The sequence below is a fragment of the Ursus americanus genome, chromosome X (assembly GCF_024610735.1).
Source record: "Ursus americanus isolate L20-20 chromosome X, mUrsAme1.1.p, whole genome shotgun sequence".
Classification (NCBI taxonomy): domain Eukaryota; kingdom Metazoa; phylum Chordata; class Mammalia; order Carnivora; family Ursidae; genus Ursus; species Ursus americanus.
Window position 1 is genome coordinate 95,679,904 of NC_142164.1, and position 27,771 is coordinate 95,707,674.

A 27,771-nucleotide genomic window follows, 5' to 3' on the forward strand; every position below is an offset into this window, starting at 1 on the left:
AGAGATAGACGAAGATCGGGTGTCTCTTCCTTTTATTTTAAAGGCACTAATCCGATCATGCTGCTCTCCTCTCCTCTTTTCATCTAAGCCTAATTACCTCCCCGAAGCCCCACCTCCTGATATTACCACAGTGGGTGCTTAAGCCCTCATTTCATGAATTTTGGAAGAATATGAACATTAATTCCGTAAGATATAGACAGATTTGCAACTGTGTTTTTCAGAACGAAAATTGTACTTTTGAAAAAATACCTGGAAGAAGATTTCAGTTAAAATAAAAAAGTAACACTAAGAATGTCCTAGAAAGCTCTAAATAGTATATGGACTCTGGGAAACAAACTGAGGGCTTCAGAGGGGAGGGGGGTGGGGGAATGGGATAGGCCGGTGATGGGTATTAAAGAAGGCACGTATTGCATGGTGCACTGGGTGTTATACGCAAATAATGAATCATGGAACTTTACATCAAAAACTAGGGATGTACTGTATGGTGACTAACATAATATAATAAAAAATTATTATAAAAATATTATATAGTTCTAAAGTAATAGTCTAAATTAAATTCTTTGAGAAATATAAAAGAAGTATAAGAGATGATTATTCTCACATAAGGGGCTCATGCCTTTGTTTGGAAAACTAGAAAAAAAAACATTAAAGCAACCCAAATGGCATTAATTATAAGTACCTGTGTGTTTTGAGAAATGATTGAACTTTGGCAGTAAAAAGCCATCAGGGAGGGCTTCAATAAGACATTTCCGTTTGAGTTGAAATATAGGATTAGAAAAGATTTCTAAAGCTTCTCTTCCACTGTGAGCTTCATTATTTTAAAGGAGAGGGCAGTGTAATATTAAGAATTTAGTTTTTCTTTTTTTTTTTTAAAGATTTTATTTATTTATTTATTAGAGAGAGAGAGAATGAACAGGGGGAGGAGCAGAGGGAGAAAAAGAGAGAGAATCTTAGACTCCCCGCTGAGCACAGAGCCCTATGTGGGGCTCCATCCCAGGACCCTGTGGTTATGACCTAAGCTGAAACCAAGAGTCGGATACTCAACTGACTGAGCCACCCAGGTGCCCCAAGAGCTTAGCTTTTCAAATAAAATATTCCATAGTCAGAATTTCTTCTTGCTTTTTTGATAGAGCAATTCTGTTAAATGCCAACTTGATGTTAACTCTAATATAAAACAAAGGTCTGTTATAAATAATGTTTTATAATTTTACCTAAATAAATCTATTCATATCCTTATTGGTATTGTATAATATATTAAATTATTTATTTAACGCTAATCTTAAATAAATTTCCCTAGTTAAATTGGTACTGTTTTACCAAATATTTATTTGTGTCATACATTTTTTTGCTCCATAGTTACTAATCTTAGGTTTTTAATTTAAAATAGATTCACTAATGTATTACTTGTTATTACAAGCTAGCTTGTTATGGAAGAGAATTCATTCCTCAAAAAAAAGAATACTTTCTGGAGTGATTTGACCACTAAAGACAGATTTCAGAAAAGTTACCTCTGTTTGTATCAAAAGAATGCAAAAATGTCTGTGATATATTTGTAATTTTGTTCTGCAGTTGATGGGAAGCCACTGAGAATTTGATAACAATCATATTTGCATTTCTGGAATATTCTTTGGTATGAAGGAGACCAGTTAGTAGAACTGAACTAAGTAGCACTGGGTAGGAAGAGGAGGAATGAGACAGGTTATTTCAGAAGAAGATATCGAGGCCCAGGAAAAAACACGTGCATGCATAAGATATCATAGAACGTTAGTGGTAGAGTCAAACTGAGCACCAAGGCATCTAGACTTAGGTCCAGCCTTGTTAAGCTATTTCAAAACTCCTCATATCATTTGATTCCTTGACAAAAAAAGAACTGCAATTGGGAACTATCATTTGGAGTGACATGTGCTACTATGTTGACATTTTAGTGAACAAAAGACTTTACTAGCCTCAGGACCATGAAAATGCTCTTTTAGCAAAGTCTCAATAATTTTCCAATATGATTAAAATTCAAATTATGTCACCTTGCTTGTGAACAAAGTGAAAATATGTTTTATATAAGTCTTCCATTTGATAGTTTAAGCCAATTAACAAAACCTGACAGCTGGTCTAGGATTTGAGGTAAAATTCCCCTGCTGACTCAGGCAGTGAATAAGAATTTAATGTTCATTAAAATATGTCACAATCTGAGACCCAAAACAGGTACCATCTGTCACCAGTTCCTACTACATACCTAGGTATAGATACAGTGTGCTCAAACTCTCTTTTATTTATAATCAGTGTAATTTGTTTTGAAATATTATCACAGCCCATGGGATCTCCTACTTTTCATTTGAGGTGGAAACTAAGGAGTCAAGTATTTCACTTCCTCTAGATCTGTGCTTTTATCCAAACCACGTAGATCTATTTTTTTTTATTTTTGTGTGGTCAAAACTGACTTTTTATTTGCTACAAATGATAAAAAGGAAAGGAGAGAAGAAATGGTGACTCTTATGAGGGGAATTCCAAGGCTGGTGGAATCATGTAGGCTATACTGGGAAGGCCCCAATTTGAAAGGAAGTGTGAAGCTGCTGTGAGAACTGGTGGTGTTTTGCGGGGAAGGACGTCTCTGGGAAGCCTGGTGATCTGTGAGCCGTTGGTATGCAGGGAATACAGGAGTACTATGGAGTTGAGGACAGTCAAGTGGCTGTGGGACACATGGCAGGGTTGGAGTACGTACTTATGGTAGCTCAGCAAGCCCCTGTTGATAGTGCCATTGTACTGGGACTTAATACATTTGCCTCACCTTCTGTCATTACCCTCAAAGAATTCATCCAAGTAGAAACAGTGGTTCTCAAAGTGTGATCCCCAGACTAGCAGCATCAGCAATACCTGGGAGCCTGTTAGAAATACAAATTCTTAGGTCTCATCGCAGACCTGCTGACTCATACAGCCTGGAAGTAGGGCCCAGAAATCTGTATTTTAGCAAGGTTTCCACATGACTCTGATGTTCCCTCAAGGAATTCCTGGGCCTTTTTTAAGGATACGTTCATTTTGCACTTCAAATCATCTTCTGTTGACCAGATAGACTATGTCTCTTCTGTCTTCTTGAGTGGCTCCTCTGCCTCATGTCTCTCCTTACTACTAGCCTAGTCTAGTTTATTGACTGTACCTTCCTGCTTATCTTGGAGGTAGGTCCAGGTGCTTGGCTTCTTTGAAAAATGAAAATATATTTCTTCTTTTAAAATCCTGGCCGTCCTCTTCTGTGTGTAAGTTTTCTAGAGCTTCCTGAGTTTTCCAGAGCTCTCTGGTTCTCTGGCACTCCAAGACCTGTGATCACTTTTTGATATGCAGAAAGATATCTATTTTATACCCTAATAATAAATAACAATTAAATCATAGTCATTTAATATGCATACATAAACTCCAAGCATAAAAGTATTGGCAGTCAAGGATAGATGGGAGAAGGTAATTCGTTACTATGATTTAATGCTGTCATGGATTTCCTGTCCTCTCCTTCTGTTAGCTGTGGTAGAAGAGTCCTTCAGGTAGTGGGAGATCATAAAGAGAGAGAGAGAGAGAGAGAGCGCGAGCCAATGAGAGGAAATATTCCCCAACAAGAGGAAACATTCCCCTAACAAGAGAAAACAAACTGAACCACTATACCTGCCATCACCATTTTTAAAAAGGCAGATCGAAAATTTAATAGCTAGAAGCATTGTTTGGTACAGTGTTCTTGTCATACAGATTTAGGTAAAAATATACTGATTCAGTAATTCCACAATGTCATTGTAATAATGTTCTTAGTTTACCTTGAGTCCATTTTCCCTAAGGTATTCTTTAATGGTGATTTGACTTTCCGTTTTATTTTTGTGATGCTCACCAAGTGCTTCTTCATTTGGCTTAATTTTAACACAGGTGTCCTAGTTTCATTTGCTGCTAAATCTCTTTGGGTATCCAATTAGTTTTATAGATCATCTAGGAGAAACTGTTTAGGTAACATGAAGTTACCCATAAATTTCCAACACAGATTGTTTCCTCTTCTTCAAATGTAACTCTCAGATCCTTGTTCTAAAATGTTTCCAAATCATTACACGTTTAGCTTAAACAATGAATGGTGCACCCCTGAGCCTTACACATACAGCTATTTAAAGTAGCTCCTTAAGCCCTGAGAAAGTAAGCCAAAGAGGATTGTATATACATCTTTATTTTTAAATGCATTTAAAATGTCTTTAATTCTATAACTTTTTCCAAAAAAACCCAAAAAACCTTGAAATGGCTTGCAGTAAAACAAATGCATGCCAAAAGTTAAAAGAAAAAAAGAAAAATGAGACACCATGAAGGAATGGGAGGAATCTACAGATTTAAATTTGGGTCTCAGCTCTAGCCAGGGAGTTAAATTATTGTTTCACTACTAGTCCAATTTCGCATTTAAATTTAATGGAGGGCCAACCTGTGAATTAAACAAACAAAATCAATAGACAAAACCCATCTATTACTTTGTTCCCACATTGAAAGTTTATTTTGATATGAATTCTACTTATAAATCTTAACTCATATTTTGATTTGTTGCATTCTTTCAAACTGGAAAAAAATAGTGAAAAACTTAATTGTTGAGGAAAAATAGGAAAGAACTTTACAATTAGCTTTTATATATTAAAAAGCAGCACACACTAAGAATCAAGTGTAAATTACACCAGGTAAAGCAGATTCTGAAGAAAGGATGAGCTGACTGAAGGAGACACCACAGCCTTCTGCAGCTCAGAGCTGTCCGTGCAGTTGGCAGGCCAAAATGAGCTACATAAAGTATCCTTTGGTGGTGGTGGGGGTTGATTTCTTTGTGTGTATGACACTTCAGTTCATGAGCGATTGATACATCTGTTTTGTGATAATTTTTTTGCCATGTGTAGTATTAGTTCTTAAAATGACATTTGATTTGGAAAGACAGGTCTCACTGTTTAGTTTATGTCTATTGTACTTGCTATTGCCAGAAAGAGGGGATTGTAAAGGGGCTGTAGGATAATTTTCTCCTTTCTTTCTTCTTACTCTGTGTTTACAAGGTAAGTCAGGGACTAGTATTTGGGAGCTGGAAATGGAATTTTCCAAAGTGCAGGGTAACCTTAATGGATAAAATGAAAGAATCAGCTGTCCTGACCTACTGATTTCATACCAGCCACTTTGTTTATCCATTCCATATCAACCAGAGGGCGTGTGTAACCCCTCATAACTCACAGGAACTTTGAAAATATGAATGTTCTAAAAATTACTCCATAAAACACATATGTATTTAGAAAACATGCAAAGTGATGCCAAAGGATTTGTGTCACACTCGATTACTTAGTTCTCTTACTTAATGGGCTTTAAAATTAGCTTTAGAAGATAATTACTCAGATAGCCAAATGTTAATTGAATAACAGATGCTTAAAAACTTTAAAAGTCAGTAAACTGCCCTATGAGCAATACTACTTTTTACTTGGAAGTTTCTTAAATATTTTTAAATAGCTCTTAAGTTTCTCTACTAGGTGTTTATGCTACATCTGACTTTTTTTTTTCCTTCAAACTTCTTGGGAAGATTATTTGGATTACGATTTTCTACTTATATTCTTATGGTGCTCTTGATCCTTTGCAGGCATGATTACAGTCTTATCTATACAAGTGAGAAAACACATGCAAAAGCAATTTGGACTATAGTGTTTTAGAAATTGTAACCTAGGCTTATTACGTATTCTTTCCTGTTTTAACAGGCCTTAAAAACAGATCTGGAGAAGAAGAAGCAAACCATGGACAAACTCTGTTCACTCAACCAAGATCTTCTTTCAACACTGAAAAACACATTGGTAGCTCAAAAGATGGAAGCATGGCTGGACAACTTCGCCCAGCGTTGGGATAATTTAGTCCAAAAACTTGAAAAAAGTTCAGCACAGGTTAGTGATACTAATTACCCTAGAATAAATCATCCTTGAGATTTTTTGAAATTTTCATTAAGAGAGCAGTGTTATAACCCCACAAAAAATATCACAGGACTGGTCTTTGCCAAGTATTCAATTGAAAAAAACACAGGTCTCTTGGTTGTCTTGATATTGGAGAATGTGGGCGAGGTGAAGGTATGAGTGCCAACTGACTGAACTAGTTATTGTCTTAGAGTACAGTCACATCCAGTTCAGTGGAAATGAGGATGGGAGTGATTTAGAGCAATTGGACCAAGTGCTCGGGGACTATGTCTCACAACCTAACCCCAAATCCTAGATTTCTAGAAACTGGAGGGCTATTCGTTGATCCCTACATTTTTCATATGAGAAAAATGAAGGTTAGGGTGGAAAAATGAATTGTCCAGGTGAAGTTAGTAATAGGAGCACTGTCAGGGCTTAGGTCCTTTGATTTCATGGAAGACACCGTTCTGTTATTTCAAGTAAGGATCTTATCACTGGATGTTCTTTCTGCCACAGACAGTTGATTCATAACACGAACACATAGACTGTGGATTAGGAAAGCATCTGTGTTACGCTTGTAGTGTCATAATGTGGTTTTATATTAAGAATTTTAAAAGTTTTGGTTATTTAAAGAAAATGGGGTGGTTTTAAAGTAGAAAGTTTTATTATCTGATTTTATTAAATGGTGGAACCATGGGTCGTCATTCAAAATATTAACATTATATATAATGGCATTTAACATACTCTGCCATATTATTTTACATTATAGAAGCTAACTTTCTTTTTTTTTTAAGATTTTATTTATTTATTTGACAGAGATAGAGACAGCCAGCGAGAGAGGGAACACAAGCAGGGGGAGTGGGAGAGGAAGAAGCAGGCTCCCAGTGGAGGAGCCTGATGTGGGGCTCGATCCCACAACACCGGGATCACGCCCTGAGCCGAAGGCAGACGCTTAACCGCTGTGCCACCCAGGCGCCCCAACAGAAGCTAACTTTTACTAATCAGTTGCAATTCATGGCTCAAAGCACCATGCGTACATCTCTATTAAAGCAATGACCACATTCAGTAGCTTTAGGCAGTTATCTCCTTTGTTATGAGACAGTGCAGGGAATTTGTCTTCTTGACACTTGACATCTGATAAGTAGGACTTAGGAAATGTTTGTTGAAAGATGCAATGAAGTTTAAAGTATTGCTTCCTAATCCAGTAACATTACATCAAAAACTAAGGATATACTGTATGGTGACTAACATAACATAATAAAAAAAATTATTATAAAAAAAAGTATTGCTTCCAGAAATATAATTTAAGAAAATAGGATCAGACAACATATATGATTTTCAATCACATTTCAACCTCCCTTTTGAAATTAAATTCATACTTAAAATTTTAAATTTGAAGGAATGTAAATTGTAATAATTTCCTATGTAGTTATTGGACAGTAATTAAAATTCTGTTTGTTTTCCATTGAATATATTTTTTATCAGTTGCTTGATCTAATAGTGATTTTAAAATTACATCATGATTTATCTTATTGTATATGATCTAGCCGTGGTTACTTTGCCTTAGCACTGGCATTTATGTAATAAATTGTGAGACATTAGAAAATGTGATACTTTTTTAACCATCAATAATATCATTCCAATATGTATTCATTGGTTCCATAGATTATTGCTGCTGTAAAATGGTCACTTACCATATTCAGAAGGATTGGCATTGCCTTACAAAGAAAGTAATTTAGAAATGCATCCCTTTAAAGGGGTATATTTACGGAGATGTAACTGTTAACAGTAGGTCATGCTTTTGTTCACTTGCATTATATACAATGGTTTTTAAACTTGTGTCTGCGTAAGAATCACCTGGGAAACTGATTAAGATGCAAAGTCCTAGATCTCATGCTCAGAGAATCTCATTCAGTAAACCAGTAATCTGCATGCAGCCTTTGATACAGTCTGCAGACCATATTTAAAAAAAAAAAAAACAACTTTGAATTAACAAGACAGTGGCATATGTGCCCATCCCCACATTGTGGGTTTTCCACAGTGCTGCCTGAAATGGGGAGAATAGAGACCTTGCTATCAATGCTATATTTAAATATACTCACTTCCTTGGAATAAGCCTACTTTCTAAGGAGTGTTGTGTGTATTTTCAAAATGTTACTGATTTGTTATTCTAGTTGGTAAAAACAAAACAAAACAACAACTTAGAAACATCATTTTTAACGGTCAAAAATTATAAGACTACCACCCAGGGCACTTACCTTCCTATTTTTGAACTTTTCAAAACCTGTAATAAAACACCACTAGCCCTGGTTCATATAATTCTTTATAAAATGATGTCCAACATACAGTACAACATGTATCCATTGTATTTGCCCATTGGGATGTGATGAGGATAAAATAAAGTCATAGACATGAAAGCACTTTGGGGGAAAAAACAACTCTGGTGCTCTTGATATATAGGGCATCTTGTTTAGTGAGTCTGGAGGGCTTGTTGTAGTTCAATATCATTTTTAAAATTTTTATTTTCAAACATTGTTGCACTACTATACCAGATTAGAAATAGGTAAGTAGACTTATATTAGGCAAGTTGCTTTTTAGAACACTATGCTTCAGCTTTTCTACAGTTCATATTTCAGATTTAATCATTGTTTTATTATTTCCCCCAAAAGAAACTATCACAGACCCAATCCAAATCATTGCTGGGGTGAGTTGGGACTCTTAGATAAAAATGAAGCTACCAGAGGACAGAGTAATGAAAAGGTGATCGAGAGAGTGAACCATGAAATAATGAAATAGTATCTTATAATTTAAAAAGCCCTTGATTTTCTTTCTTGAATGTAAAATTGAACTCGATCAAAATTACATGGGATGAAGTCCAAGAATGTTGAGGGCAAGGTTGTGACTTTGAAGAACAAAGCTGTCTTGTGTGCACACTTTCTGGTATGTTTGAGGGGGGCGGGAGGTTTGTGAGAAACCATCCCATTAATGACTCGATATTGCAATCTCCTAAAAATCCTTTTAAATGATTGGTTTAAAGAATGAGCAAAATCTGGTACTGATTAAAATCCAGTAGGATGTAGGAATGGCGACCGAGATGACAAGGCATCCGATTGTTCTCGTATAAAGAACATTGCGTGCCCGAATTTTGGACTGCTATTCAGGTCAAAGCTTTGAGGGATTTTGACCTTTTGAAACAGTAGCATGGCAAGAGATCAAAATATGGAAAAAATCAACTGTGAAACTGTTCTCTTGCATTTCAGAGTCAGAGTTGGCTTGAATAATGCCTGGACACAAGCTGAGGATGGTTAAGTTGATGAGAAAGCAGTGTAAGAAAATAGAAATACTTTCTGTTTCCGAAAGTTAGGAAGAAATTAACCCTTGCTATGTGGGTGCTTAAGATGAGAAGAGAGAACAAATCAAACATACTCTGATTGACGTATTTAAAAACTCAAATGACCCTCTGTGTCCTCTAAATTTTTTATAAATATGCTTGTTGAATTTTACACAGTTTTTTTTTCTAAATGCTGTGACTCTGATGAACATGTTTTTATCTTGATTATAATTAGGAAATATGATAGGAATTCATTATAGGTAATACTTTAAACTTATAGATAATTTTAGTGATTTGAAACAATCTTTTCCCCCATTTAACTGAAATCATATATATTGTGGAAAGGGCATAATATTCATGTGCTTTATAATTTACTGTGGTATTTTATATGAAACTTGGCATTAGGCATTTAAATGTAAAAATACATCTATCTAGATGAATCCAAAAGTTCCGTAGTTTTGTCATTGTTTGGTAGAGTAAATTATTTTCTTTGCCAGGAGTAAGGGACATTTTATGGCACAGGTAAGTTTATGCATCTCATTCCCATTTCCTGAATATTTTGCTATGTTTCTCTTGACAATTTTTGCAGTGTTCTGAACTATAAGCCCAGATATCAGAAAGCTAAAATTAACGTGCCCAGAATCCTCCTTTCCTTGAACATGAGAGTACATGTTTATGTTGTGTATTTCTCTATCTATAGTCACAGATGCTGAAAGAGAGAAAGTGATCATTATGTATGTATTTGTCTATTCTATATCATTGATGTCCTGCTGAGAGTTTTAAAACTCTTGCCAGACTGTGTGTAGTGTAAAACATGGTTGAAGATAATAAGCCAGTATTTTTAGTAATATCAGAAATGCAAATACAGAGAGGCAGAGCTATTAAGATGAACATTTCTTTATTTGCCTTACAAGCAATGTTTCAAGCAGACTCCCTGCTGAGTGTGGAGTCTGATGTGGGGCTCGATCCCAGGACCCTGAGATCATGACCTGAGCTGAAACCAAGAGTCAGATGCTTAAGTGAGCCACCCAAGCACCCCTGCCAATGATTTTAATTAAAAATACTCTAAGGCCTTTCCATTGACAACCATTTTCATCGGTTCCTGAAAGTTCTCCAAGCCTAATCAGCCTGATGCCAATTAAAAAAATACCTAGAATTAAAATAAAATCCTTTGACTTATTTTAGGTTTCCATCTTATTCAAGGACTATCTAAATTCATGGACTAACCATCTTGAATTTTAGAGCATCTTTTAGTTAATAGCTGAGGTTAAAGGTTTTATTAGAAAATTTCCAAGTTATAGCTCAAATAACTTTGGAAATTAACTGTATCCTTTTCCTACCTCCAACTGAAGTAAATGTTTGAGAGTGGGCCTTGTATATTCAGCGTAATAGTTTTTATGTTATAAATTCATTATCTATAACAATGTAAAGTGCTGTAGGCACTGAAAATTTAAGAGACAAGAGCTGAGTTAACTATTGGATATTCTCATTCCTTATTTATAAAATGGAAAGTCTGGGCTAGGAAGATCTCCATAGTGTCCTTCCAGGTCTAAATGCCTGTGGTATGTTTCTCTTTGCTTGAAATTTTATGTAAAACTGAGTAATTGGTGAAGAGATTTCAAATATCTCTGCTATATCAATCTCAGAGTCAGCTGGAAGATGATAATGAAAACAAAATTCTCTTCCTGTAAAAATAAGACTGACTTCTGAAATGAGTAGACTTCACTCATCACAAATACTATTTAAATACTGTTTAAAATACTCTGAAGATAAAAGCATCTATATGATACATCTGTTCTCTACTGACAATAAACAAAATAACACATAAAGAAAAATACACATTTCCCCTCAATATACACTTGGTCATCTGCATCCCTAGTTAAAGAATGTGTTTCATTACTTCATGTCAGACAGTGTATAGAGGAAGGTCAGGTAGATCAGAAAAAATAAATGTCATTGCTTCTTGAATTTTTGCAGATGCAGTTAATTCACACGGTCGCTCAAGATCTGTGTTTAATACGAATCCTGAGTTCAACATGAATCCCTTCTTTCTGGCAATTAGTACAAAAGATAATATGAAGTGAGGGACAAAATACATGAAATTGAAGAGATAGTTTTATAGAATAAACCTTTTTAATTTTTATATGATATTTTATTTCAAATAGAATTACTTCTTTTTTAGTATCTTTTGAATATGGACTCTTAAGAGTGTTCATGATTCCAATGTTGTTATCTTTTCAAGCAGTTATATTGCCTTATGATCAGTATCAAAACCAGACATTAATTAATAATGAAATTTAGTTACCAAGCCACTCTCATGAACTTTAGCACTCCTTGTATGCTCTGCTTAGCTATGGTAATTCCTCTGCCCTTGGTCATAGGGTATTTTATAGACTTTTGATTAATCACCCACCTTCCTTTGTGAGCACTTGATCTTTTACTCCAGGTTTCTCATAAAATTCAGCATATAAATTCTTTCTCTTGCTTAGAGTTGTAAATCCTTACACCATCAGATATTTGAGCCTTGTGCTACCATGCCTGTGGAGATGGTTTTAAGTCTGGCTACCAATTATCAGCTAAAGCTGTTGCTATGATTATGAAGTATATTTTAAGCTATAGAACCATAATTCTTCCATGCCCATTAAAAGTCAGTTGATCACTCTAAAGTTATGTATATGAAAATGCCACAACAAGGAACTCTGATCCACAGTTCAACCTGACTAGATTGTTTAAAAAAATTCAGGTGTATTTAATTTGATTTATTTTTCCCAAATTTAATTAGAGATCATCAGGAGCTGAAGGGCATTAAAAGATGGTCATATGCCATTGTTTGCATTTTCAATGTTCTTCTGACTTTATATATGCATGTGTGTATATATAAACACACCCTCGACTTAAAGGAAAATCACCATTCAGAAATCTGAACAACAAGTGAACATACCTACTAAGAGTGGGATAAAGGAACATTGAGACTTGGATTTACATTTTTTGCTCTGCCACTTACAAGTCAAATCTGTCTCAAAATTTTACCTCTTATCTATAAAATGGGAGTAATAATAGTATTTACTCTTTGGTTCATGAGGTAATGGCAGTTACCACTTAATAAGCCTGGATTGCATGTACTATTCTAAGTATTTTAAGTAAGATAATGAATGCAAAGCACTTAGCATAATGCCTGGGACATGCAAAGAGCTTTGTAATTGGTAGGTATTCTTACATGCATTAGTATTTTCATAATAATGAAAATGATAAGGTAAAGTAGATAACTGATCCTTCATAGCTTGAATCTCTTTTAGTAAATTTCTTTAAATGTTCAAACAGTAGAGTATCTCATATTCAATAAGTAGAAATCTGTAACCCCAAAGAACTTATAAAGGCAAGAATATTTAAATAATTAATTGGAAAATTAAAAGATGCAGTTAAAAATATAGCCAAAATAAAAGAAAAAAAACAGCACCCACAAAGTTAATTTAAAATGTAAGAGCAGGGGTCAAAGACAACTTGTTACCCTGTGAAACCGGAGACAGTGGTTGAAATGTTTCCTTTCATTGTATGCCCTTTTATATTCTTTAAACGGGTTTCAGTGTACACATATATTTCCTTTTTGAAATGTGCGTTTTTAAACAAATGGAAGAGAAGATGACAAGAAAGAATTTTATTGTTTGAGAGTAGTTTTGATTTCTCCAGAACTACCAAAATTATATAACCTTATAAAGAAGATGTGTACTGTAGAACTATCAAGAGAGTGGGCAAATGCTCTTCCAGTTTTTCCCAGAATGGGAAAATTTAACTTTTGGAAACTAACATAGGTAACCTTGTAAGTAAGAAGGTTCAGTAGACAAAAATATTTAAATTTTCTACAAACATTTAGAAAAGATAGTGGTTATTACTAATATGTATTGAGAATGCATTTTTTTGTGTGTGTTCAGACATTACATAATGTAATTCTTGAAACTAAGGCTTGGCTACATAACTTGTGGGGCCCAGTACAAAATGAAAATTCAGGGCTTGTTCAAATATTACTAAGAATGTCAAAAGTGTGACAGCAGAGCATGAAACCAAGCATGGGGTTCTTTGAGTGAAGGGACTTTGGTGACTACATAAGTTGCACAGTCACGAAGCCAGCCGTGTTTGCAACACACTTGTGAGAGGTGCATTCCCATTCCCATTTTACCTATGAAGAAGAGAAATCAAAGCTCTGAGAGGCAAATGAACCTACCCTAAATGCTACCATATGTGAACTCTGGACCTGGGGTTTGAGAATTGGGCAGCCTGACTCATAGACTCCCACTTTTAATCACTGTAAGAAGTCTAAACAAACTCTTTTCCATTTTTACTGGATGATGAACTGACAGATTAAGGGAATAGTTTTTAAAAACAAATATATTTTATTTTCATGAGGACACTTGAAAGTCATTTCCAATATACTGATAACGAAAATGGGAGTGGGTGCAGGGTAGGTGAAATAAGTAAAGGGAGTTAAGAGTACATTTGTATTGGTGAGCATTGAGAGATGTATAGAATTCTTGAATCATTCTTTTGTGCATCTGAAGCTAAACTGTATGTTAATTATACTTGAGTAATTTTTTTTTCAGAAAATGTTTTGATGTAGAAAGTTGGAAAATAGAAAGAATACGGAAATAGATAGTCCACAGTAGAAATTATCTCTGCCTTGTCTGCCAAAACATAACCATCATTTGCGTTGTTTACTCAATACTATAAACATTTTCCAGTGACATTGCAAATATTTGAAACATCTACAATAACTCTGTCACATGCATGTACTATAATTTATTTTAAGCTAGTACCTGCTGACATTAGGTTGTTTCCAACATTATTCCATTATACCTTATCCTGTGAACAGGAATAAGTGTTATACGCAGCCTGTAGCATCAGATACATTTAAATGCGAAGATACTGGGCGAGGGAAATTTGTTTTTGTAACATTTAAAAAGAAACTGCCTTGATTACTGTATGTTCAGTGCAGGTAATCATTTTGCATACTTACAGTTTTCATGAGGCACTCACGTTGTCTCACAATTATATGTGTGTTTGTCACCTTCACTACTATACTGTAAGTTCTCTAAAACCAAGATTCCACTTTATTCATTTCTGAATGTTCTGTAGTGATACATATAGAATACAGGTTGGAATTTAATTAAAACATGATTCAGCTACTGAATAACTCATACAATTTTAGATTGCTTTAATTAAATATGATGTCCAAAGTCAGGAAACCTAGGTTTTGGAGCACTAAAATCAGATTAAATCTAACTCTAGGAAATACCTGGTATTTTAAAACTTGGAAATAAGATTTATCAGAGTCGTGATTATCAATCTTCAGATCTTTAAGACTGTCGGATAGAAACAATACTCAACTTACTCTGTGTTGGTTCAGGATTCAAAACAAACTTTAAATGAACCAAGTCATAATAAGGGAAGCTTCTACTAGGTGTAAAAAAATTTTGCCAATGGGAAGTTAGGCTGCTATATTTTGGAAGGAGTTATCTGCTTCTGGGAGTAGTAAATCCTACAGTAAGTGGGAGGTTATACTAAGTGACCTCCATAATCCCTTCTTGTCTGTATTTCTAATGATTCTAACACATAATTAAATGTTTACAGTCAATAACTAAAAGCCATGGGGAAATTTAGTATATGACCATTTGATTTTTATTCTGATTATATGGAGTAGGTTTTGAAAGTAATTATTAATTTGTTATAGATAACAAATTATATCCTATGGTTTTAGGGTCAATGAACAGTTTTTTTTTTTCATTCTTCCATCCCAAAGGAAATGAAGAAGTATTTTCAATTACAGTACAATAATGATTATAGTCTAGAAGAATTACAGATTTGTCTTACTATTATTTTATTAAAAATGATTGGTTTTTCTTAGAAGGTTTGCTATATTTTTAAAAGTCTTTTCATAGTATATGATGTTGCCATTTCTCCTTAACTTACTCTCAGTGGGCCCATCTATCCAATTTCATAAGTATCAATGAGAAAATATTATAATACTACAGAAATTAACTTCACAGCCAAATATCCAGTAGCACAAATGTTTTATAACATTAGGTACAACTGTAAACAATATGTTTGCATTTTAGAATTTCTGCATTCTGGTGCCTCCAGATACAAAATTAGAAAATTTCCCCCTGAACTATATTCTCTTTAAGCCATCATTGTATGCAAAAAAACTTGCTCATGGTTAAAAATATTACTCTGTACTGTATGGTAACTAACATAATATAATAAAAAATCATTAAAAAATAAAATAAAAATAAATTGTCAAAGGAAAAAAAATATTACTCTGAAAAAATTAAATGCTCTTGGAATCCTCCTTAAAAATGACATTATTTTTTTATTAAAGGTGAACTTAATTTCATCATGTAATGATCATTTTGGGTTGAGGACAATTAGGTTTGAGGATATATTTTACACATTTTTTTAACAGCTGTGTTACTTTCTGCTTTCATTTTGATGTAACTTGTCAATGGACTATATAATTATTGTTTGAGGCTCAAAGACGGATTCTAAATAATGAATCTATGGAGATCTTAAAGAAGATAAAACTGGTCTTGACACAGGCAGAAACTCAGTATCTCTTAATGTCCTTTAAAAAAAAAAAACTATTTAGTCTACCAAAATAGAAGTCTCTAAGGCCTTGACATATGTAAGGGTAGCACTTCTAAAATGTATTTGTCAAAAGCAATTTTTACACAAGACATCGTGACAAAAGTTTTCATTACTCCGCTGTCAATTGCCTCTTTGGAAGCTGCAGTAAGAAGATCCTGAGGCCTCTCTGATTTCCTCCGATTGAAGGAATCAGTCATGTGTGAGGCACGGAGGTTATCTTAAACCCTTTCCATATTTCTTGGCAAGTTCAGGAAAGTCAGTCAAGGGGCGCCTGGGTGGCTCAGTCCTTAAGCGTCTGCCTTAGGCTCAGGGCCTGATCCCAGGGTCCTGGGATTGAGCCCCATATCGGGCTCCTCCGCTGGGAGCCTGCTTCTTCCTCTCCCACTCCCCCTGCTTGTGTTCCCTCTTCTGCTGTCTCTCTCTGTGTCAAATAAATAAAATCTTAAAAAAAAAAAAAAAAGGAAAGTCAGTCAGAGTAATCTTGATCTCAGCCAGATCCCTGGCTCTGTGCATATTAAGTACCTATAAGTGGATCCGATGCAGGCCTGTTTTGGTCTCTTTGTAAATAGTTCTTCCAAATGATTTGGATTGTTAGAAGGGTAATAATGATTAACATCTCAACAGGTAATTATTCAATTCTAATAACAGGAGGACTGTGAAACAGAGTTGGTGGTTGAGGAAGGAAGGGAGGGTGTTTCGCCATTATATAGCTAGTCTGGTAATGCTCATTTACTGAGGTGACGGCCTTTCACGATTTGGGTCACACACCGTATTATTCCAAGGAGTGTTGATTTATGCTTAAAAGATAATTTTTAAAAGCGTGAACAGAAGGTTAGCGTGATTCTAAGCCAGGAAGTATCTTTATTTTTTTATTTTTTATTTTTTAAAGATTATGTTTATTTATTTGACAGAGAGAGACAGTGAGAGGGGGAACACAAGCAGGGGGAGTGAGAGAGGAAGAAGCAGGCTCCCAGCGGAGGAGCCCGATATGGGGCTCAATCCCAGGACCCTGGGATCACGCTCTGAGCCAAAGGCAGATGCCTAATGACTGAGACACCCAGGTGCCCCCAGAAAGTATCTTTAATGCTAACTTTGGAGACTCAAATATTTTAACATACTCATTAATTAAACAAGGGTGGTGTGTTTTTAGCTTTTGAATAATGTTCATCTTATATGTACTGGATGAATAGGTGCTTTGTGTTAACCTTTTATTGTAATTTTAAAGGATATTATACTTATTTGATTAAAAAGTCACTTATTGTAAAGTTCATATGATTTTGTTTAAAAATGTATGGACTATAAGTAATTACTATATATGATAACCACATATGCATTCAACACACTAATAAACATCTGTAGTCAGTCAAGGCAATGAAATTGGCGCTGAGATACCTTAGTAAAATTTACATTAACGTCATAAACACGTCAAACAGCATGTTTAATTAACTGTCAGGGTGACACCCTAAGTTTTGCTCCTTCCCCCCTCACCCTTTATTTTCCATAGCTTGACCAGTATATTGAAGAGACACTAAGTTTACTTCCGGTTTTGAGATTACTTTCCTTTGTGATTTAAGTCAACATAACTTGAGTCAGATAAAACAATTTGATTTGGGTTCAATATGGTGCTATTTTGATCTGAAGGTCAATTTACCAACAAGCAGGAACAGTTTCTCATTATTTTCCTTCGTCACTCCAAGCAGGCTTTACTGAAGTCTTTCAAGCAGTATGTGACCTCTGTTTCAATACTTCTTGCAGATTTCACAGGCTGTCACCACCACTCAGCCATCACTAACACAGACAACTGTAATGGAAACGGTAACTATGGTGACCACGAGGGAACAAATTCTGGTAAAGCATGCCCAAGAGGAACTGCCACCGCCACCTCCCCAAAAGAAGAGGCAGATTATTGTGGATTCCGAAATTAGGAAAAGGTGAGAGGCTCTTATTCATGGCTTTATCCTCAAGCAAAAAGTAATTGTTAAGCAGGAAAACTCATTTATAGCTGTTTAGATGGCAGTGTTTTTACTTAAACAATATTTCCAGAAGCCTCAGATGCCTGTCATGTCAGTTAAGTTAGAAAATTGTGAAATAAGTTTTAAAATTTACCCAAGGAATGACTATCCCAACAAAAACTGAATGCTCAGTGGAACTCTTGTTTTCTGGATTAAAAGAAGAAATGACATGTGGTGAACTGCAGTAGACTCATCCTGAAAATTTCTTTTTTTTTTTCCTTACCAAGAACTTACTTTTTCAGTGCCTCCTTTTGCATTAAATGTCTCTTTTTCCCCAGTAATGGAAAGCACATTTTCATGAAGAAGAAGTACACCTGTAATAGACGAGATCTATTCTGCTAGTTTACAAGAACATAATGTCTCAATCTGCACATCCTAAATCAGGAGTAATTAGAGAATAGATTTCCTGTTCTTTGATATTTTTAAAGTCTTATCTTGAAGGTGTTAGAATTTTTAACTCATCTTTTTGTGAATATTTTCAACTAGACATTACAGATAAGTTAGGTATTATGTACATCAGTGGCTGTATTAAAATGAGAATAAAATTTCATAAATGCAAGACTAGCATGAAAGTCATAAAAGGTACAATTTCTTTTTCATTCCAATTATTATCATTCTAAGATTAAGAAAGAACATTAAAATCTGCCTTATGTTTCTAAGCAGCATATGTTTAGGAATGCATTGAATTTGACATTAGAATTTATGTATACGAGGGTATAGAAGTATGAGAAGAACCCATACCTAAAAATAGCACATCAGATGTTTTAGGCAAAGGAGAAAAAAAAAACACCTAGAGAAGTTTATTCAAGTATATTATTTGGGACTTTCAATACCTCTCTTTTAATCTGTGATTTATAACCTGCTTTCATAATTCCGCAGTCAACTGCTAGGCTTTTCTCCCTGGTTGTATCTATGTGGCTGAGGGTGGTCAACAAATTAAAGCCAGCAGACTAAATCCACCTTGCTGCCAGTTTTTGTATGGCTCATCAGCTGAGAATTATTTTTACACATTTAAATGGTTGAAAATAATCAAAAGAAGAAGAATATTTCCTGACATGTGAAAATTATATGAAATTCAGATGACCGTGTCCATATTGAAACATAGCCACAGTCATTTATTTATATATCATCTGTGGTTGCTTTCACATTGCAAAGGCAGGGTTGGGTAGTTGTCACAGAGACTGTATGGCCCACAAAGCCTTGAAATATTTACTATCTGGCCCCTCATAGAAGAGGGGCTCCTGGTTCTAGTCAAATGGGTTCTCTGAATCTTTAAGAATTAGCATTCTGTTTGGGGCAACAACTTTCAAGGACTCTACTCATGGTAGTAGTTGAAATTTTAACATTGATGGAGGGAAAACATAATGGCAAAAATAAATCTGTAAAGCTCTTAGTGAATCTGCTTTTTATTAACCCAATAGCATGGCTGTTAATTTCACATCATGTTAAGTATGTGTCTACAGACAATGCGTAGTGGAGACATGGATTTATGGATCCTTTGCAACAACCCAGCAGCTCTCCAACAATTTTCTAAGGAGAGCAGTATGGAAATGTAGTTGTCTTACCCTCCTAATATGTTCAAGATTCTCCCAGTACAGAAATTAGCAGAGCAAGTTGATTCATGTCAGTTTCTCTCTTGGCTCCTGCCAAGCGTATTCTTGGCTTGTGTTTGGAGAATGTATTTGTTTAAGAAAAATGTGTTTTGATTACTTTTTGTTTTCAGGAAAGTGTGGCTAATGGTGAAATATTTTGTCTCTTAAATTCTGTTTGTATCCTATGCTGTCAGCAGTTTTTCTAAGTGCCTGAAATGAGATGACCAATTGAGAACATAAAGGATATATTACTTAAATAAAATTAACACTTATTGATGGTATTGTTTTGTGCTTAGCACTAGATTAAATGTTTTATCTGCATAGCGTGTTTATTCTTCCCAATTACCCTACAGGATAAGTATGGCTATTATTACTATTATACACAGCTACAGAGTGCCTGAGCCAGGATTTCAACTGAGGTAGCCTAGATGGGGTACTAAAATATTTCTTCATTAGATATATGACTACGGTGTACTTCTATCTTGGTTTTCCTGAATCCATCCCAGCTTATACCTTTTGTGACATCATAATTATATATAACACCAACCTTCACTCTCAAATATGTCCAGATTTGGACAGTACAATAACATGAATGCTTTGTATAAGACTCTAGATCGATAAATTTGTACTGAACAAAGAACACAAACAAGTGAACATTTAGGCCAATTCAATTCAGTAAGTGATAATTGTCTACAGGATGGAATCTGGTTAAAATATTGTAATCGTCCAAGAGGCATCGTACAAACATGACTGTAAGCTTCACAGTAGCTAGTGTCCATCTCTTGTCCCATGTGAGAACCAGCATTTAACGGTCAAGACTATAGTGTTGACAATCTATGAAATGCTCATCTTTTAAAAATGATCTCCTTTTTCAGCTTCTCTGACACACTACTGTTCCATCCCTACCACAGACTGTTTTTCTAACAAAAAGGTCTAGGACCTTTGGTCTTAATTGTGGCAGTATCTCATAAATTCATGTTTTTTGCCTCTTTTGATTTCTTTATTTGAATGGCTTCCTTACATTGATTCAACTCTGGTTCTAAGTGAATGACTCCCAGATCATACTTATAGCTCCTATCTGATTCTCTCCCTTAAATTTCATGTTTATATCCTTAAAACTATGTTCTTCTACTTGTGCATCTAGTTGGTGCTTCAGTTTTTTGTTTGTTTTTTTATCTATCAAATGCTAACAGCTGTTGCCTCCATTTAACTACATACATTGTATAGGTATTTTACTTATTATAATTTGCTGTCTGTGCATTTAAAGGAGTGGCAGATATTAGAGAAAGTGTGGACTTTGGAATCAGAAATACTCAAGTTTGAAACCTGCCTGTTTTAACTACTGGCTTTTATGATCCCAGGCAAACTGCCTAATACCTCTACCTCAAATTCACTATTTGCACTTTATAAAATACTAACTGTGAGGATTAAGTAGGAAGCATTTGATACAGTGCCTATTAAGGTAAGAAGAATCCAGGAAATACAATAGCTGTTATTCTTGTCGTTTGGTTATGGTGGACATGGCAGGATTCGTGGTAGGCGTGGCAGAGATGGTGATGGAGACAGTGGTGGTCCATGTGGTGATGGTGGTAGAGGTGGCAGTGGTGCTGGGGGTGGAAACGGTGATCATGTGCCATTGGTGAAAAAGATTCCATTGATGAAAACATCATCTCAAAGTTAAAGAATATAACAAAAAATTGCCTTCTCAGCTTCCTCTTCAAAACAAAATTTACCACCTGACTTCTCTATTCCTTTACATCTCTGCTCTCTTACCTTGCCCCTTATTTATTTTTATTGCGTTATATTATTGGGCATGTGACCATTTCAGTCATTTCCCTCCCAATCATTCTAACTGGCAACTCCATAACCTAAGCCATATACCTGTATGTGGTGAGACTTGGCTCCTTTCTGATTAATTCACCTCAAATTAATATATCCAAAATGTGGCATTTAAAAAAAAAGGATTTTATTTATTTGAGAGAGAGAGCATGCACGAGCATGAGCCAGGCGGGAAGGGCAAATGGAGAGGGAGAAGCAGACTCCCCACTGAACAGGGAGCCCCACTTGGGGCCGGATCCCAGGACCCTGAGATCGTGACCTGAGCCGAAGGCAGACACGTAACCGACTGGGCTACCCAGATGCCCCTAAAATGGGGCTTTTATGCTGACCCTCCAGATGTGAGATCCTCGTAACTCCAGTGTCCCCCAAAATAAAGCACATATAACTTCTTATGATATTCAATATTATTGTCCCAGCAATTTTATTTCTAGCTTCCCCAGTCTCTCCACCTCAGCCAGTAAATTATATTACATTCTTTATTTTTTAAAGATTTATTTATTTTAGAACAAGAGAGTGTGCGCAAGTGGGGGAGGGGCAGAGAGAGAGTGAGAGAGAATCCCCAAGCTGACCTTCCCTTGAGCATGGAGCGTGACATGGGCGGGGCTCCATCCCAGGACCCTTGAGATCATGACCTGAGCTGAAATCAAAAGTCGGCTGCTCAACCAACTGAGCTACCCAGGCACCATTACATTCTTCTGCTATATGCCTTAATGTCACCTACATAAATTTTTCTCATCACTAATTACAACAAAGAAGTCCTGTTATTATCCTTCTTTATGTTTTACCTAGATTCCATATATAGTACCATGCATAAAATAATCAATGAATATTTATTAAAAGAGTGAATAATACAGTTCAAATAATTGAGATAACTAAAATTTTATATTCCAGTATTTGCACTTCAGAATTTTACCTAGTTCTTCATGGAATTGTTCTTAATAAGAAGCAAATGAACATTTTAATAATCTTTAGTAATCTATCTTTACCCATTAGGATACCATTTTTTACTCAAAACTATTAAGGGATTTAAAATTCAGCTTTGTACCACACTACTTTTTATCTAAGATGTATTTAGTTGATTCCATAATAATTATACAGTTTCTACTTTTGTTGTATTTACTGCATAAATTGTCCTCCTTACACTAAGATATACAAAAGTGTTAATGATCTTGGGTCACAGGGTAATTATTTTTAACAGTAATTTATCCCTGCAGTTCAGTGATGTTATTTTACATATAGGTGATTATCAGAGTATGGAACTCAGACTATTTTAAAACTAGATCTGTTACCTAGTTAATTGGAATTTATTGAGCAGATTAGTTCCTAATCATGTAGCAGTTATTTTAAGAGACTTTCACAACAGCTTTCATTTACATTTTTGTATCAACCAGGTGAAACCAATGGCAAATTGAATCTTTTTTTTTAAGTAATGCCATCTCAATGAAGATAATTTTCCAAGTATAGTGTTAATAAATGAGTATCTTTGACCTGAAGGGAAATATAGAAACATTTAGAAATACCTAAATTCACTTAGTCTCTTTCTCTTCTCGTGGCTAAGGAGACTGAGTGTGAAGTTTGCTTTCTCTGACTGTTCCTTGCACACTTATTACATGGCAGAATATATTGCCCAGACAATTGCACTCCTGCATTATTTTATTTTTTAATTTTCAACCTAATTGTTCTTGTGTTTTCTTTCTTTTTATGTCTGTTGACTGATATTAATTTATGTCACATAGTTGGAAGGAAGTTAGATAAGTGTTAGATAAGACCGTTTCTAAAAAAAAAAAAGATTCTTTCTGCAGTTTTAAAAGATTTTATTTATTTATTTATTTGTGAGAGAGACAAACAGAGATAGCAAGAGAGCGCAAGCTAGGAGGAGAGGGAGAAGCAGGCTCCCCTCTGAGCAGGGAGCCCAATGTGGGGCTCAATTGATCCTGACCTGAGCTGAAGGCAGATGCTTAACCCACTGAGCCACCCAGGTGCCCCTTTCTGCAGTTTTATACGATTATTGCCTAAAATATTTTTTGTGTTAGATATTTATTTTCACTTGGATTCCCAAATTATAATCTGGAAGTCATAAACTAAAACATTTTACTTCAAAAATCTTTCTAAGCTAATTTTTTAAAAATTTTCTATATGATAAGTTGATCCTAAAATACTCAGGGTATTAGTCTCAGCAATAACATTTTTGCCCCTTGGCACAGCCCAGAAAAATGAAACTTTGCATCTTTTACCTAAGGAGATGAGACTGTAGATTTGTCTACAGTTACAGGTTAATTGAAATCCAGAAAGGTTAAATAAATTGCTTTCACTTGCAAAATAAGGACTAGTGCTGAGTCTCCTCATTTCTATTCCAGTGTTATAGTTGCAATGGCCTGCTTCTTTTTATGTATTAGAGTCAAATGACCTTGGGCATAGACTCAAATTTCAGTTTAGAAACTGGTTTTGGTGAAGAATAGAAACCTTACATACCACCTTCAGATATTCTAAAAGATAACCACCTATTTTAGATTTTTTAAATTATTTTGTCATATAAGTCAAGAATAAGTCAATAAATATGTTTTGGAGAATGTAGGGATGTGAATTCTAGAGGCATACTAAGTGACCAGAGAACACTTAGAGCAGTGACATTCTTAGTGCTGTGCATGACACAGCAGCATCACTTGGGAACGTATTAGAAGTGTGGATTGGGGGGCCCAGCCCAGCCTTGCTGAATCAGAAACTCTACAGGTAGGCCTAGAAATCTTTTACAAGCTCCTGGGTCATTCTGATAAGCCATTAAGTTTGAGAACCCTTGCACAAAAAACAGTGGTTCTCATATATTAGCATGTATCAGAAGAATCATCTGGAGGGCTTATGAAAAGACAGATTACTTGTCCCTACCAGAGTTGGTTTCAGTAGGTCTGGAGTGGTGCCTTGAATTCCCAGCAGGTTCCCAGGTTATGCTGATGTTTGGTTCGGGGCCCACCTTTTGTAGATCAGTGCGCTGGCGCATCTTCTCAGCTACAACCTGACTCTTGCGTCTTTTTCCGCAAATTGACCTCAGCGATAGGAACCATCAACTCCCAGTTAGGCTAAGTGATCCTCCCATTCCATCTTGTGACACCTCTACTGCTTTGTGTTGAAATGATCTATTTATATGCCTGTTTGACCCACTTCCCTGGGTCAGGGTCCATATCTTACTCTTTACCTGGTATGGACTCTTCTATATGGTAGATGCTCGATATATGTTACGAACTGAAACACATTATAATGGAAACTGGCCCCATGAGATAATATGCATAGCTCTGGCTGTCTAGCTGCAGCAGCTGTATGAAAATGTGCTCTTTGAGAATGCAAGTCATAGAGGGATGCCAACAGGGAGAAAGATAGGGTCCTATTCCCAGAGCTGTGACGTGCAATTGTATTTGTCCCTGGAGTGGCAAAAATGGTAGTCATATTTATTATTTATTCAAAGAAGAAGCATAGCCGAGTGCCAAGAAAAGATGATTTTTAATCAGAAGATCTGAACCACCTCTAACTACCTCTAATACAGCCCGATGTAGACAACTACATTGAGCCCTGAAACTGCTCTCAGCAAGGTCACCAGAGAGCTCCTTAATTGCTAGCTCCAAAGGTCCCTCTTCAGTTCTTGTCCTTGTTGACCTTTGCGCTGTGCTCGACACTGATGATGATTAGTCCCTTCTTGAAATTTTCCTCTCCCTTCGTTTCTGGGACATTGTTCCCTCCTGTTTCTTTTCTCCTCCTTGCTTTCTAACTATGGCTTCTCAGTTTCCTCCTCTTATCTCTTTAATAGTCTCCACAAGATTCACCTTTTGCTATCATTTTCTTCTCACAACATGTTCTTTCCCAAGGCAGTATCATTTATAGTCTTGCCTCTATTGGGCATCAATATCTGATGATTTCCAAAAGAATATCTTTAGCGTGACCTCCCTCCTGATGTTCATATGCGTGTGTTCTAAATGTTTATTGGGCATTTACACCTGGCCTTCTTGCAGAAGTTTCAAATGTGGTTCTGCAGTTGGACTGCATAACTTTAGAGAGCACCATTCATGTTGTAGTTTCTACGGGAAGCACCTTCTGGGGTTGTGCAGTGGACAACTTGTGCAGTGTAAATTCTCTTCCCTTTGCCCTTTCCTTTATATCCAGGCTGTCTTCATCCTGCTTTTGTTTCTGATAATTTTCTCCCTGAAATTCTCAACTCATTCTTCTGCCTCGACTTTCACTCTTCTTATTCATACGCTTCACAGCCTCCTGAGGGTTATCCGAAAATGCAATTTTAATTAGATAATTCCTCTACCCATAATTCTTGAAATGCATGCACAAAAATTCCTTTCTGATCTTGAGCTGTCTAACTCTCCAGCTTCACTCCCTTTGCCCTGCCCATTTCTTTGTATGCCCGTGCTCCTCAAAATAGTCTGGAAACTGCATCACCAGGGCACCATGAGAAAAGGAGCTTGGGCTAAAATATAAATCCATGCACTGCTTCCTTTGTCCAGAAAGCTTTGCAATTAAAAAGAAATCAGATGAAATAGTATGCTTAGTGACTTAGTGAATTTATACTCTGATGACTTTTCTTGTCACAGACTACTAACAGATAGTTCACGCATTGGCCCCAAACTGTATTTTGAGTGACACTGCCCTCTGCTCAGCTTTAATTAACCACTCTCTGATCTCCAAACTCTCCATGTTCCTTCAAGCTTCTGTTTCTTTGTACCTACCATTCTCTTTATCTACAATTCTCTTTTCATCACTTTCCCTTTACCCTCTCTCATATTCCTTGTCCCCCTACCTTGTTTCTCTGGTAACCCAAACTCCCAGGCATTTCTCAGCCTTGCTAACACTTCCATTAAAACACTTGCGGAATTTTACTATAATGAGTTTGGTTTTGCACATCCGTGTCTCCAGTAAACTCCTTGAGGCCAGGAGTCCTTTATTTTCAACTCTAGACTGTTAGCGTATGACCTAGAAGTTAACACGTCACAGGTATTCTCTAAACATTCATGGGATATTGAATGGGTATTTTGTCAGAGGCTTATCAGGAAAACAGAAACCATTCTTAGTGTTTCAAAGAGAGGAAACCTAATATAGGGAATTGGTCAAGGAGGTGGTAGAAGACTGGGAAGTAGCTGGGATAGTGAGGCAACTCCAAACACTAGCAACAGCAGGAAGCTCTCATATCCCCAGAGCTCCAGGAACGATGTGGGGAGGGGATGTCTCCAGAGCCCCAAAGCTGGAGCCTTCCAGCAGTCAGGACTGTGGGGCAGAAGTTTGACCCATGGAGGGAGGAGCCATCTAGAGGAAGCTAAGCCACAGTGGCGAGGTAGCTGCTTTAGAAATGCTACCAAAAGTAGAGTACAGCGAAAAAATTCCTTGGCATCCTCCTTCCCTCCTCAAATATTTTGGACAAACTGGACAAACCTAACTGGAAGCCAGTGGCCAGGCAGTGGTAGGAAATGGATGTCCCTCAAATACAGAGAGCACAAGAAATGTGGTGAGTGGATCTGAGAGCAGACGGGCCTCTGACTGCCCAGGTTGGTTCTGGACTTGGCTCTTCCACTCACAAGGTATGTGACTAAAGAAAGTCACTGAACCTCATTCAGTGTCTATTTCTTTATCTCTGAAATGGAATTTATAAGACTTTCCCTGTTTGCCCTCACACTGTGGAAGTTTTATTATGCATGCCTCTCTCGTTGTTTAGGTAAAAACGTACACCCTTTTTCCCAGGAGAAGACTGAATTCCCAATTACTAATTTAGAACAGTTATCTTCCCATTACTACATTTGTGTTACGATGGAAAATATTCTTGTTCTGACATCTTCTGAGAATATTCTTATTCTTATGTCTTCCCTGGTCAGGAACTTGTAACTCTATAAATCGATATACATTATGCCACCACACACAGGTAAAATTACACCTAGCTCCTGTGGTCTGAATTGTGTCCCCCCAACATTTCATGTGTTGAAGCCCTAACTCCAATTTGATGGCATTTGGAAATGGGGTGTTTGGGAGATAATCAAGTTTAGATGAGGTGATGAGGGCGGGGCCCTCATGATGAGATGAGTTCCCTTCTAAGAAGGTACACTGGAGAGCTTGCTCTCTTTCCCCCTGCTATGTGATGACACCGTGACATGATGACTATCTGTAAACCAGGAAGAGATCTCTCACCAGAAAGTGACCGTGCTGGCACTTTGTTTTTTTTTTTTTTTTTTTTTTTTTTTTTTTAAAGATTTTATTTATTTATTTGACAGAGATAGAGACAGCCAGCGAGAGAGGGAACACAAGCAGGGGGAGTGGGAGAGGAAGAAGCAGGCTCATAGCAGAGGAGCCTGATGTGGGGCTCGATCCCATAACGCCAGGATCACGCCCTGAGCCAAAGGCAGACGCTTAACCGCTGTGCCACCCAGGCGCCCCCGTGCTGGCACTTTGATCTTGAACTTTTGGCTTCCAGAACT

General features: G+C 36.3%; 1 protein-coding gene across 11 annotated transcripts in view; it reads left to right on the forward strand.

The window, feature by feature from the left end:
* Positions 1-27,771, forward strand: part of DMD (dystrophin) — a 2,097,152-nt gene that overhangs the window by 710,053 nt on the left and 1,359,328 nt on the right. For all 11 annotated transcript variants that reach the window (XM_087859359.1, XM_087859361.1, XM_087859356.1 and 8 more), the window contains 2 exons: positions 5,721-5,900; positions 17,629-17,804. In XM_087859359.1, coding sequence (XP_087715485.1) covers positions 5,721-5,900; positions 17,629-17,804 — 356 coding nt within the window. The remainder of the gene's footprint in view (positions 1-5,720; positions 5,901-17,628; positions 17,805-27,771) is intronic.